The sequence below is a fragment of the Gopherus evgoodei genome, chromosome 5, assembly GCF_007399415.2.
Source record: "Gopherus evgoodei ecotype Sinaloan lineage chromosome 5, rGopEvg1_v1.p, whole genome shotgun sequence".
Classification (NCBI taxonomy): Eukaryota; Metazoa; Chordata; order Testudines; family Testudinidae; genus Gopherus; species Gopherus evgoodei.
The window spans coordinates 23447173-23462013 of record NC_044326.1 but is presented as its reverse complement, the minus strand read 5'-3'; the positions used below and the strand labels follow the sequence as shown (position 1 = coordinate 23462013).

The 14841-nt window shown below is 46.5% G+C and overlaps 1 protein-coding gene across 9 annotated transcripts in view; it reads right to left on the bottom strand.

Annotated features, from left to right (window-relative positions):
- ABLIM2 (actin binding LIM protein family member 2) overlaps positions 1-14841 on the bottom strand; it is a 241224-nt gene that overhangs the window by 49213 nt on the left and 177170 nt on the right. For 6 of the 9 annotated variants that reach the window (XM_030564061.1, XM_030564064.1, XM_030564067.1 and 3 more), the window contains 2 exons: positions 11161-11281; positions 8684-8782 (listed from right to left, as the gene is read on the bottom strand). In XM_030564061.1, the coding sequence (XP_030419921.1) occupies positions 8684-8782; positions 11161-11281 (220 nt within the window). The remainder of the gene's footprint in view (positions 1-8683; positions 8783-11160; positions 11282-14841) is intronic. The other 3 variants (XM_030564068.1, XM_030564066.1, XM_030564070.1) reach the window with 1 other exon arrangement.

Here is a 14841-nt window from a genome sequence, read left to right as displayed (position 1 = left end):
CCCTGCTGCTTGAGAGACCACACGTAGTCCAAAATGGTGGGGACTAGCACGGCGAGTGGGTCATGGCCGTGCTGACTGCACCAGCAGCAGAAGCATTTCCATTTCGCTAGGTAGGTTGAACGCATGGAAGGCTTCCTGCTGCCCAACAACACTTGTTGTACTGCATCGGAACAGCGCAACTCGGACTGGCTTAACCAGCCAGGAGCCATGCAGACAGATGGAGGGACTGTAGATCCGGATGGCGCATCCTGCCGAAGTCCTGCGTGATCAGGTCCGGCCAAAGAGGTAGGGCAATCGGATTCGCCAGGGACAGATCGAGCAGTATGGTGTACCAAGGCTGCTGCGGCCACGCCGGAGCGATCAGGATGAGGCGGGCCTTGTCTCTCCGGACCTTGATCAGGACTCGATGGACGAGAGGGAAGGGTGGAAAGGCGTAGCAAAGACGACCCGTCCACGGTATGAGGAACGCGTCCAACAGGGAGCCCGGGGAGCGACCTTGTAGGGAGCAGAACATCTGGCATTTCCTGTTCGATCTGGAAGCGAACAGGTCTATCTGGGGAAACCCCCACCTCTGGAAAATGACATAGAGGATGTCTGGACGGATGGACCATTCGTGGGACTGAAAGGATCTGCTCAGGTGATCCGCAAGGGTGTTCAGCACTCCCGGGAGAAAGGAGGCCACTAGATGAATAGAGTGGGCTATGCAAAAGTCCCACAGACGTATTGCTTCCTGACACAGCGGGGAGGACCGGGTCCCGCCCTGCTTGTTGATGTAATACATGGCTGTTGTGTTGTCCGTGAATACCGCAACACAACGGCCGTGCAAATGGTGTTGGAATGTCTGGCATGCTAGGCAAACGGCCTGTAGCTCCCGCACATTGATGTGAAGCGTCAACTCTCTCTGCGACCACAGACCATGTGTACGCAGGGTCCCCAGGTGCGCACCCCAGCCCAGCGATGATGCGTCCGTTGTCAGGGACACTGAGGGCTGTGGGGCGTGAAACGGTAGGCCCGCACACACTTGGAAGGGCGTTGTCCACCAGCCTAGGGAGCCTAGAACATTCAGTGGAATCGTTACGATTGTGTCTATGGCATCCCTGCCTGGTCGCTAGACCGACGCGAGCCAGGTCTGCAACGGGCGCATGCGGAGTCTTGCATGCCTGGTGACGAAGGTGCATGCGGCCATGTGCCCCAGGAGAGCGAGGCACGTTCGAGCAGATGTGGTCGGGAAGGCCCGCAGGCTTGTGATCATGGACACTATGGCTTGGAATCGGTGCCGGGGGAGGCTGGCCGTCGCGAGGTTGGAGTCCAGCACTGCCCCTATGAATTCTATGCTCCGCGTAGGCACCAGAGTGGACTTGTCCGGATTGATGGTCAGACCTAGGCTCATAAACAGCTCCGTGATGATGGTGATGTGTCCGGTCACCTGCGCTTCCGACGTGCCTCGAACGAGCCAGTCGTCGAGGTAAGGGAAGACATGGATACGACGACGTCGCAGGGCAGCCGTGACGACCGCCATACACTTGGTGAATACCCGGGGGGCCAAGGAGAGCCCAAAGGGGAGGACCGTGAACTGGTAGTGGTCCTGATTCACCACAAAGTGGAGATACCGTCTGTGCGGGGGGAAGATCGCAATGTGGAAGTACGCATCCTTCATGTCGAGAGCGGCGTACTAATCTCCGGGATCCAGGGAAGGGATAATGGTTCCTAAGGTTACCATGCGGAACTTGAACTTTTTGATGAATTTGTTCAGGCCTCGCAGGTCCAGGATGGGTCGTAGGCCCCCTTTTGACATGGGGATTAAGAAGTACCGGGAATAAAACCCCTTGCCCCTTAGCTCCCTTGGCACCTACTCTATAGCCCCAACGGACAGGAGCTTGCGAACCTCCTGGACGATAAGTTGCTCGTGAGAGGGGTCCCTGAAGAGGGACGAGGAGGGAGGATGGGAGGGGGGTGGAGAAACAAACTGAAGATGGTAACCAAACTGCACCGTGCTCAGGACCCAACGATCCGAAGTCAGCTGGGACCATGACAGTAGGAAGTGGCGGAGGCGGTTGAGGAAATGAAGTGGATCCAGAGGGGGGATTGGTAAGCTGCTCTCGGGCGCACCTTCAAAAGTTCACCTTGGGTCCCTGCGGTGGCTTTTCGGACCCGAAAGTGTTACCCCTTTGAGGACCTGACTGCCGTCTACGGTTTGGCCGGCCTCGCCTCCGGTTCAAATCTTGTCTGGGGCGAGGCGGGGGGTAAGTGCGCTGATGGTAGGGGCGGAATGGTCTTCTCTGAGTCTGGGGCGTGTGCATTCCCAGTGAACGCATGATGACCCGGTTATCCTTCAGGCTCTGTAGCCTGGGATCCGTCTTTTCAGAGAAGAGGCCCTGCCCGTCGAATGGCAGGTCCTGGATTGTGTATTGTAGCTCCGGCGGTAGTCCGGAAGACTGCAGCCACGATATACGGAGCATGGCTACGCCCGACGCCAGAGTCCTCGCCGCTGAATCTGCGGCATCTAAGGATGCCTGTAGCGAGGTCCTGGCGACCCTCCTGCCCTCTTCCAGGAGAGATGAAAATTCCTGGCGTGAGTCCTGGGGGAGCAGCTCTGTAAATTTGCTGACAGCCACCCAGGTGTTGTGGCTGTAACTGCTCAGGAGGGCCTGCTGGTTCGCCACACGGAGCTGAAGGCCTCCAGCAGAATAAATTTTACGGCACAGCAAGTCCATGCGTCTGGCTTCCCTGGATTTTGGTGCAGGAGCCTGTTGGCCGTGGCGTTCCTGCTCGTTGACTGATTGTACCACCAAGGAGCAGGGAGTGGGGTGTACGTAGAGGTACTCATACCCCTTGGATGGTACCATATACTTCCTTTCCACGCCGCGGGCAATGGGTGGAATGGAGGCCGGAGACTGCCAGATGGTGTCCGCCTTCGCCTGGATCGACTTAATGAAGGGGAGGGCTACCCTGGTCGGTGCCTCCGCCGAGAGGATGCTTACTACCGGGTCCTCTACTTCCAGGACCTCCTCTACAGGAAGGTTTATGTTCTGGGCAACTCGCCTCAGCAGGTCCTGATGCGCCCGGAGATCAATCGGCGGGGGCCCTGATGAAGATGTGCCCGCTACCGCCTCATCCGGGGACGAGGAGGAAGACACCCCAGGGAGGAGTGGTTCTTGCACGGAAGCCTCGTCCAGAGGGGCCTCCGTTTCCCGGGCATCCTGCTGCACCAGGGGATCCGTGGGGTCTTCCTCCATACCTGGGGGTGGGGGGGGGGCGACTGATTGTTGCCTCTGGTGCACAACGCTCCGATGGATTGGAGCGAGCTTGTCCCGAAGGTTCGCCCTGGGCTTGGTGGTATGCCCAGGGCGTCCAAAAGGACCATTGAGGTGGACCCTGGTCCGTGCGGGCGTGAACATCCGAACCCCTGTAAGAGGCGCTGTCCATATGGGAAGAAGCAGACGAGTGCCTTGAAGGCCATGGAGGGGCCGTCGATGACTGTGGCAGGCCCCTGCGCATCCCGACGTCGCTGCGCGGTGCCGGTGAACGGTACCGGGAGTCATGGCGGTACCGCGATCTAGACCGGGACCAGCTCGGTGCCAGGAGGTCGACCGGTGCCGTGCACTGCCGTGCCGGGACCGGCTGCGATAGGAACATTGGTACCGTGATCTAGACCGGTGCCGAGAGTAGTACGACGGCGACCGGGATCTTGAACGGTGCCGCAAGTATGACCGGTGCCGCAGGTAGCGGTCCCAGGACTGCGAGCGGCGTCTAGATCTCGAGCGGCGACGCTGGGAGTGGTCCCTCGATTTGGAATGGGACCGATGCCCGGGAGTACCCGGTGAATGCGGCCGTACCATGGCGGGCTTGCCCATCGATTGGATAACCCGCACCGGCGGTGCCGGGGGTTGGGGCAGCTCGGGCTCTGTCAGTGCGATGAGGTCGCGTGCCGCTGAGAAGGCCTCCGGTGTGGAGGGCGCGACAAGCTCAACCCCTGTCCTCACTGGGGAGCTGAAAGGCACCGGACTCAACGGTCTCTGAGGGGTCGGAGTCGACGGTGTGACGACGCTCGGTGCCGCGGCGGATGACGGTGCCGGGCGGTCAGGTTTTGAGCCACGCTCTGACTGTGGTGCAGTTGCAGGCACCGCAGGAGCCCTGTGCTTTTTGCTCCTCGGGGAGAGGGAGCGGTGCCGGCTAGGGTGCCGGGCCGGTGCCGAGCGGGAAGTTGGAGCCTTCGCCGGCGCCGGGCGGTCCGGAGCGGAGGCGACACTTGGTTCCGGTGCCGGAGTTGGTGCCGACGGTGGGGGAGTCAGCGCTGCCTCCATCAGGATCTGCTTCAGGCGACTGTCCCGCTCCTTCTTCGTTCGAGGCTTGAACGCCTTGCAGATCCGACACTTGTCCACAAGTTGGGACTCACCTAGGCACCTCAGGCAGGAGTCGTGCGGATCTCCTGTTGGCATCGGCCGATGACAGGCCGCACAAAGCTTAAAGCCGGGTGAACCGGGCATGGGCCCCAGCACCGCGGGGTGGAAAAAGGGGCGAACCCCCGATCCTCAGTATAACTATTTACAACTACACTAAATTAACTTTATAACTACAACTATTGCTATAATAACTGAACTATAAACACTAAACTGCAGAAGAGTGAAAAGCTAGGGAGGTGGAGAATGGCTAGCCTTGCTCCACAGTTCCAACGACCGACACGGGCGGTAAAGGAACTGAGGAGCGGGCGGGCCAGCAGGGGTATATATCAGGCGCCATACCGGCGCCACTCCAGGGGGCGACCTGCTGGCCCACCGAGTGTTGCTAGGGTAAAAAGTCTCCGATGAATGTGCACGCGGCGCGCGCACACCTAATTGGAATGGATATGAGCAAGCACTCGAAGAAGAAATAACCGTTTCCTGGTTAAGGTTTATGCACCCCATTGCATCCCAGTTATTACCACTCCCCTGAAATGTCACATCCCAGGGTAGAGTTTGCCTGGAGAGTTTGCTAAAAACATCAGAAAGGGCATTTTAAAGTTATGGTGTTTTCAAAAGATGCCTGCCCTTCGCATGCTCAAAATTCCTGTATCACCAAACATTTATAATTGGGGTACTGGAAGGCATGGCCCTTAATACATCATATACTTTGGGCACTTAAAATAGTCCACGTGGATAAAAACCTCATCAGATAGGACTGGGGCCCCATTGTGCTGGGAATCATATAAATACAGACAGAAATCCTCTGGAGCAGGCGTTATTTTCCTGTTATGTTCAAGGGACCAGAAGGAAGAATGGAACAGGAGGAGAGAACTTGGGGAGAGAGGACAGAAGCAGGGAATGCAAACACATGGAACTGAGGGCTGCAATTCTGCCAACTGTTCTGTGTGGGATCCACCTGTGTGGAGTAGTTTGTAAGATCAGGGCCTAGATTTCTATTAAAAGAAAAGAAGGAGGCAAGCTATTCTTGGGGCCTATTATACCATACAAGCTGAGCCACCATTTAAATTATTAAAATTATGTCAAAAATTTGCCACTGATTCTGAAAGCATGTAGCTGGATTTTGCATTTTACATGCCAAATTATGAATATTTAGCAATAAATCAAACTGAAGGCCAAAGTAAAAGGTCCCATTATCTAGCTTACAACACTCCCTAAGATCCTCTATAATTGTCCCTTGCCTGAGATTTCCCGGGGTAAAAACGGAGTGAAGACTCCATGTCTGATCCCACAGAATATACAACTACTGGAGAAAGCAGTTTTATAAAGTTTTGGTTTGGTTCTCTGCCATTAGCAGGGTGAAAAAATAGAATCATGAACTCTTTCCTGGATTTCATTTTATTTTATTTGGAAAGAATCCTGAAAGGTTTACTTTGAACTTATGTACCAACCACAGAAATATACTCATGTCTCTTGGCTCTTAACGAGACAGGCTGTCCTTTTAACCTTGTATGTTTGCAGTGTAATGACCAGATCTCAAAACATGAGCCCCTCTCATGCTATTCCATGGCCGGTCAGGAAGAATATCATGTCTTTTTGTACCTCCTCATTCTCAGCAGCATGCTGCTTATTGTCAATCCCTTACATTTCCAATCTAGCCACGGAGACTGCAGAACTGTATTTTTGTCTTGGAGGATGGGGAGTCTGGCAAGAATTTTGCAGATTCACGAAGCATCTAAAAGGCTATTGTAAGGGTAGTATGCCTGAAAATCCTTCCTGCCCTGGAACTCTTCAACATGCACAGTCACCACTGACCCCAAAACGGCAATTCCAGAAATTATTTCTGAAATCGGGTCATTTTAAATGTCCATATGTTAAGCACATGGACTTGGTTTTTATCTGAAGTCTTGAAAACAGTAATGATTCTTTCCAAGCTTTCAAAGCCAGTGAGTACTAACGTGGAATAAAAAGGACATGTCCTGGAAGATGTGTTTCTTAAATTAAGAAAGGCAAGACACACTCCACTGCATTTTAAAGGTGGGATTTTCCAAAGCGCTCAGCATTGGCCTAACTCTCACTGACTCCATTGCATCAACAGGAGCATAGTTAGACCAATCCTGAGTGCTTTGGAAAATCCTTACATTTCTGAGTTGTGATGGGCACTAACTGTGGGATAAGTAAAGCTGCATTCTTACCAAGGCTGTCACAGAAGTCAGAGAAATCACTTCTATGATTAAAAACAAACAAACAAAAAACACCCAACCTAGGCACAACCAGATGATTTAAGGACTTCTGTGTGTGAGTCAATGTGATAGTGGAAGGTTAAACGTATTACACCTGCCAAGATAAACTGTGGGTGGTAAAGAGAGAGAGCGTTAAGTGACAATGTTCTTATGGCCAAAAAAAGGGCCAAGCCGGTGAATTGTCTGTGAGGGCCTATGACAAAGCCCATTGTAGTTAGGAGAAAGGCCTACTGGTGAGGTGAGGTTTCTCTCGCTAAGCCAAGCACAGCTCTAATTATTTTGAACTGAAATGGCAAAAAAAAAAAAAAAAAAAAATCTTATTTTGAGCCCATAGCACTTGAGAATAGTTTATCTATATTCCTATATTTGCTCTTCTCACTATGATCTCTCCATAGCTTTTCCTACATTTTTAAAAATAGAGAAAGTAAAGTCAAACATTTATCAAGATAAAGAAGGAGGACATTCTAGTATTTAGGCACTTGGGGATCTCAGATCTCCTTTTTTATTATTTTCTGTGACACTAATTCAATGTACAACAAGGGGAAACTATGTAATACATATTTAACCCATATGTAAATTGTATAAAAATACTTACCTACACCTCATAGGAGAGTTGTGAGTCTTAGTAATAAATGTTTGCAAAGGGCTCTAAGCTCCTTGATAACAGGTGCTACAGAAGTGCAAAATATTATTATTTTGGTTGTTTTAGTAATTGTTATTTTGTAACAACAGGCTGCCACTTGATGGATTGTTTTCCAAACGATAGCAATAAATAATTGCTGCTGCACATGGCAACGACAGGTAGCCATGAAAATATACTGGTTTAAGTGTGATCAAATAGAAGTGCTGCTAAGCAACTGTCAAGTGACTTTCAAATGAGAACATTCCACACTGTGTAATCATGCAGTGCACTACACAGACAGGTTTTCTAGCTAAATGCATCAACTCTGATAAAACTGTCCAGCTTTACAGTACACATAAAATTGTATCCAAGCAGAGACTCATGTGATACAAGAGTGTGCTTCAGCCCTCCTAGAAGTGGGGGGACAGAATCTTTGTAGGTAGACTGTCTGTTAAAAATGGCATCACTTTGTTTAAATTTATTCTTTTTCTCCAGAATTCTCTTTTGGGATTCACATTTGCAGGGTATGGGTCTGATTTTGCTCTTATTTATAGCAATGTACAATGCATCTGCAGGGAGTTACTTCCTTTCCTATAACTACTCTGATGACAAAGCTTTGCTTCATCAACTCAAATAGGACACAAAGATAGAGGATACAAAAGTAACTGAAAATGCTTGTGATTCGTGCCCGTTTGCTTCCCCTTCCTCCCCACATTAATTCTAGTGGAAGGATGTTGTTGTGATCATTCAGTACCCCGCCTTCCTTTCTAACGTTTAAACAACATGCCAAGCAAAAGTACATTCTGCCTCAAAGGTTCCAGAGATTCCCCCATCACAGTGGCCTGTCTCCAGCATGCAGAACATTAACAATTAATGTGCCCTATGTGACATATTTTGACAGGAATGAGCATCAATTTATCCAAATAAACAACAATAAAGTTTCTATGCTTTAAAGTAAATGGGCCAGATCCACAGCTGATCAATGGAGCTATGCTGATTTAACCAGCTGCGGATCTGGCCCAATAGATTTTAACAGTGTTAAAAATGGACTAGCTCTCTAAATATATTGGAAGAAAGATGTGTTTGATCCTCTAGGGTGTTAAAATCCCTTATTCCAATATCCAGTTAGCTTCATTAAAACATGGAAACAAGGTTAAATATTTCTGTAAATGATAATGAACAAAATTTACAATTATTCCCTCCCGCCCCCCATCTTCAGATTTTTGTCCCCTTTGGAAAAAAACAATGAACATTCACTGAAGAAAACACAGCAGGTCCCAGAGACTTACATGGTATGTGAAGAAAGCACTCACACAAAGTTAAGACAGACTATCCTGTTGGAAGCCATGCTTGCACAAAGAAAGTCAAAACACACTTGGAGAGGTTATCACAGCACAGTCGGCATTCCTGGGCCTTACCTTTGAAGAAAGGGATGTAATGATGTCTGAATGTAGATGTAGGGCTTGGGTGTTGGGGCAGGGAGATGCAGCTACTGGTACCAAGAGTCTGAGTACCAGCTAGGGGGCAACAAAGAGTAAGTGAAAATAAACTATTTTGTTCACTTACTGAAAGCCACAAAATATTCCTAGCAACGACACCCTTCTCACAGGAGCAGTTTTCTCCTGATGACATACAAACTTGGAAAGTATATTTTAGCTCCAGTCTGTCTTCTTGTTTCTAAAACAACGCAGGTCATAGTATGCACTTTGGTAAGGGACAGAGACTTTCCATGAATGGAAAGAGAACAACACACAAAATGCTGATAACTATGTCCTGGGTTACACAGGAGGTCAGACAAGATAACCAGCAGGGCCAGATTTATACCTTACGCACCACTAGGCACAGCATCTTGCCTACAGTTGATTTTTGTGTTTTCTGTAAAAAATTAAATGAACAAATATATATATAAACACAGCCTCCCCAGGAAGGCATGAGACCCTCCGCCATGCACGGCGCTCCCAGCCCGAGCCGGGGCACCGCCAACCCACTCGGCTAGGCGCAAGAAGAGGACTGTTCCTCTCCCCACAGTGAGTGGTCCCTGAGTGTCTTCTTTCCCTCCTGCAGCCCAGTGTGGCAGCTCTCCCTGTGCAACTGAATGGGGCACCAGCCACAGCCTTCCCTCTCCCTCCACGGCATGGGGCAGAGGCAGTGGGATGGCTGAGACGGGGAAGTGGCTTGGACACTCCCAGCTACTTCAGCAGCCACCCCACCCGGCAGAGGCTCACAGCGCCCCCCAGACAGGCTGACTTGGATGCTCACTCTGCCCCAGCCCCACACGCTGGTCGGCTACCAACCCACGCCAGGAGCCTGGCTTCCTGTAGGACAACTGTACGTATTAACTTTTAATCCACTTTTAACTTTTAGGCACCCCTAGGCACGTGCCTACTGTGTCTAATTGGAAATCTGGCCCTGATGATCAGAGTGATCCTGTCAGGCCTTGGACCTATGAATTTAATAGGTGGAACATCAGAAAATATTCCAGAAGAGCATAACCTTACTATAAAGCACACTGAGGAAAATCAGTGTTTTCAAAAGCTGCAGTAGGGATGACGTGTTCATAAAGGGTCACAGTGGAATGAAATGGGGAGATCCAACATCTCTTTCTTTGCTTGGAACTTCGTTAGGGCAAGGTCCAGCTCCCACTGAAGTTGCTACTTTGCTGTTAGCTTAAACAATACCGGATCAAGCCCACAATGCAGGAAAATACTTAAGTACATGCCTAACTTTAAGCATCTGAGGAGCCCCACTGAAGCCCTTTTTTGTTGCAACACCTTGCACTGAGGGCTAATAGTGTCAAAACAACAAATACAGGTTAAAAATTATTGCACCCCCCCAAAAAGTTGTACAGGTTTATAATCCACTTTGGGTTGGGAATTGTTTATGTTTTCCTTCCTCTCCTCCTATTCCCATAACGTGCAACCAAGCAGAATCCTGATGGAGCTGCTAGAGTCTCAGCAGAGACCAAGTCACTCTCCACAGTAGATCTGCGATACTTTTACTTTTTTTCCACCCCCATCAAAGACTGTATGAACTATGAGACACAATTTTCTGTCAATGATTTCTGTAACCCATAAAATTTTCATTTCCATTAAGATTTCCATTTGAATGAAAGCTTATTGATGAAGAATCCCGATTTTCACAATGAGTTTCTGATCTTGAAGTAAAACACTCTTTAAGCCCCAATCATTCATTTCTGTTAAGGTCACAGAGTGACCCGGGAAATTATGTAACTCTTTACTGGGCGCTTTATGGCCTATTTTTTTAAGGGCTAAATCCTGCAAAAGCCCAACTATAAATGCAGGGTATCCTGACATAAATCAGAAGGGGCCCAGAGGTATATCACTGCTGCTACTATGACCCCTGGCTGTAACAGGGAATGCTGCAGACCCTACTATAGGAGAGTTTTGACCAGCAGACTAGACTGGTCCTCCAGTCTGGTCCTTAGCCCCCACAAAGCAGCAAAGAGAGCCACCGTGAAACATTACTCTGCAGTTCAAAGTCTCTTGGATGCATGTCCACTCCCCGCACTGTGTGGTAGAACAATTGTGGCTTTGCTGTTTAGATTCCCATGAACAGAAAGGCTAGGGGCAGGATTAAGACTTTAATCCATTACATTTTCTGTTTTCAGCTACCACCAATTTAACACATAATTTCCTAATGCCTATTAAGTTTTATGAAAAAAAATCACTGCATGTGCATAATTGAAAGTACTTGTTTGTTTGTTCCCCTGGGCAGCTATGTTCACATTAACCAGCATGTTGTAATACACTAGAAAAGGGAAGCTGGAATTGCTTTCCACATTATAAACCTTTCCGTTGGTATCTTCTATGCTTACTAAATAGGCCAAAGGGGGAGGAGGGGAAAGAGAGATTAAATGAGCCTGCTTGTCAATTACCTGGTCTGCTGTAATGCTGAGGAGAATGGGATGTTGGAGTGTAGCGACCATAACCCAGAGATCCAGTAGAACTAGGACTTGATGTCCTATACTGTTTGAAAGATCTATCATCTTGGTCACCCTGAGAGGAAAGAGAGGAAATCTAAGTCAATAGGAAAGACAGAGTGAATTACAAGATATTCAGAAGTTATCCATATCCATTGTTGTTTTTCTGCCCTATATGCAAAAGGTCCAATTCTGTCTTCATGCTCCATGCAATCATAATGAAATGAGGGCAGAATACAGCCATATACATCTCAAATCTGTTAAGAGTAGAGCAGTTCCAAAATTGCCAGACATAATGTCAGAGAATAGTCATATAAACATGGGAGGTAGCATGTAAGAAATGAATCTAACATGAAAATACAGTTTGAAAAGAATGTACAATAGCAGCAATGTTCTGTTTTAGCACTATGTGCAGAATTCCCAATTTGTTTGCACCTTGTTTAAACATGAGCAAAATGAATGTAAGATAACAACAATTTACATTCATTTTGTACATGTGTAAATAGTCAGACAAGGTGCCCAACAGTATAGATTCGCCCGCCTCATCTGTTTAATTATACTATGCAGATCTACTGTGCCTGCTGTGTAACACATTCTGTACTATAAGCAAAACACATTCTATAATACTCAGGTGATCAATTTATGCATGAATACATATCATTAGATTTAATGTTCTAGCATTACCACTTTCCATTTAAACCTATATCCTAATTAATTCTTGCAAATACAGGGTTTTTCCCTTTTGCAGACTTAGGCCACTTCTCCCACAATCACTGCCAAGATTTAATTCATTTTGTAGCAAGTTGGTGACTGAAAAAGTATTGTTTTCTTAGGAAGCAAAAGCCCCCATTATGTAGAAACCACTTTTGGATAACTAGTATCACTTTGGGATTCAGTTTTCTCAGTCCTTAGTTAGGAAAATCAAAATGTGCCTGGGTAAGGTTGAATTAAAAAGAAAACAGTCTCAGATCAATCTCTCCAGCAGAAAAACCTGTGCAAGGGGGTCCTGAGAGATACCCTTGCAGAATTATTCCCCCAATATTCCATCGTGGGGGTTGGAGGGGGAGAGAGTGCTCCTTTGCTTCCACCCTGCCCCAGCACCCTGTCCTAAGTTTATGGCAGTGCAGCTCCATCATACCCACACAGCCAGGATGACTCTTGGCCACTGCTGTCCCCTGAGTTGTCCAAAGTCCTATTATTATTCCAGGGTCCAGAAAGGGGACAACATGCATTGTTGGCCCCAATTCAGACATCAATTCCTTTCCCCCTAGCCAATGCATTACCTATTCTCTCTCCCCCTGACCTCAGACTCACAGGATACCCTTTGTTGGGTTTAAAAAGAGAGGTTGCAGGGCCAGAGGGACACCTTTGCTCCCCTCCATACGGAAGAAAGGTGGTCTTTGCACAATGGATTCCCTCCAGGTATATCTACAGGATGGGAAAGTAAAGAACGATCAGGGTCTGAATAAGCATTTGAAGATTTGGCCCTGAAAGAGGATGACATGGAGATTTAGGGGCCCACTGTGCCTTCAAAAACATGGCGTGCAGAGTAAATTATTTTTATGACACTACATGGCAATGGACGACCGTGTATTTGAAGATAGAAACAAGCCCTTAAGAGAAGGACTACCTGCAATTTTAAAAAAATGCCTATATAAGAATTCAAAATTGTCCAAAAAAAGGGAGAATAATTTATGCCTGCCTAAACAGGTAGCACATTGTAGGCATTTCCTAGCCTTCTCTTTTGATTGCCACCAACTAAGCCATGCTCACTTAAATCCTATGCTCATGTTGAAATACTTCTGCATGTCCTTTCCTGACTAGCTACATATCACCTACATTCTTACTTCTGCATAATGTATTCCAGGCAAAACAGCCTAATGTCTTTGGAAGGCATTCTTTATGAAGTAGAATCTTAATAAATACAGTTCTTTATAGACCAAAACACTGTCACTTAATGAGCTAAATAAAAAGTGGACAGGACAGTGCAGTTTATTAATCTTGAGGAAAGTCCTGTAGCGCTGCTCATTTCAAGGCAGGATGAATATACTTTGTAAGTAACAAGTACCGTCCTTAGCACAGAAAATATATTCTGCAGAGTGAGGGCAAACTGTGGGCATATCTGAATATCCTTAAAGAATTCATGTGACTTTGCGAATCACAGCAGCTCTAAGAACAGTACCAATGTAACCTTTGGAGTTTACTATTATGCAGGATAACAGAGGGTAGTAAGTGAAGTTATAATATTTCTGAAACACTGATATTTCCACTTTGACTATCTCATGCATGTTTCTGCATGCTTTTGTCTCTGTAGGAAACAGCAAGCTAAATTCGTGGAATAAAATAATGAGTGATATATTTCTTTTTAAAGAAAAATATCAGACAAATTACATGTCTAATTGATAACTCTACTTTTCTCTCTGAACCAAAAGTTCTAGTGACAGTTTGCAATTTTTTATATTTAAGGAAAATTATCAATTAATTATTGGGCCAAGATCTGCAATTTGTTACAAAAATTTTACAACAGTGTAATTCCACTTAGTTCAGTTAAGTTATGAGGACATAAAATTGGTGTAGTGGAATAATGAGTCAAGCCTGTCATATTTACTTTTCCATCTACATAAGCTAGAAAGTACTGCTCCTGAAAGTGGTATTTCTTGGGTGTGATGTCCTTGTGTTGCTTCCAAAGTGGTATTTCTTGAACTGGCATCTTCAACAATGATGGTCCTGGGTATTGGTACAGATCCATTAAAGTCAATGGAACCATACAGATGAGCTGTGTATCTGGCCCCAGGTGTGTGCATATATTCATACAGGTAATTTAAATACACGTATATACAGTTGGTTTAACTATGTGTGGGGGAAAAGTGGACAGAAAGAGGCACATTAAGGCCTTAGTCCAGGTCAAATAAAAATGCTAGTTGTAAATGTCAAAGCGGATTACAATTCAGAATGCAATTTATTTGGTAACATTTGAAAAAGTTATGATCATCTAAATTTTATTTCATGAAGTAACTATTTCTTAAGTAGAAATGCAGATGACAATCAATGAAACATGCATTCAGATGACAATATAGAAGCACAGCAGTTGTTTGATATAAGTAGCAATATTAAAGAAATCTCTTTATAAAGACATCATGGCTCTGCAGACACAGGGGGCAAACCACCAACATTTCAGGCTCTGATGATTATCTTTATAAACAAGTTTAATGAATCAGGAAACAGACCAGAATAGAACAAAGGCACTGGGGATTACCTCAGTAAGTGTTGGAGAGAGCAACTGAGGTGACTGCAAATGGCAACACAAAGTAACAAATTAGTCATACAAAATTCATGCATGATGCTATTTATGAGAAATGCCATGTTAACAGTATCAACATCCATGTGTAACACACGACACATACAGTTAAAACAGGACATCCACCAATTAGATCAAATACTAAATTAGATTTTTTTAAATAAAAATGAGAAGGAGTAAAATGGAAACATCTTCCTTACACAGACGTAAAATTATTTCATTTCAAAAGAGAATCCTACAGGCAGGTTGCACTCTATTGAATCCTACACTAAGGACTGCACCTTTAATAGAAAAAACCTTTGTTTAAAGCAACCACTTAAAACAGAGATAATCCTATG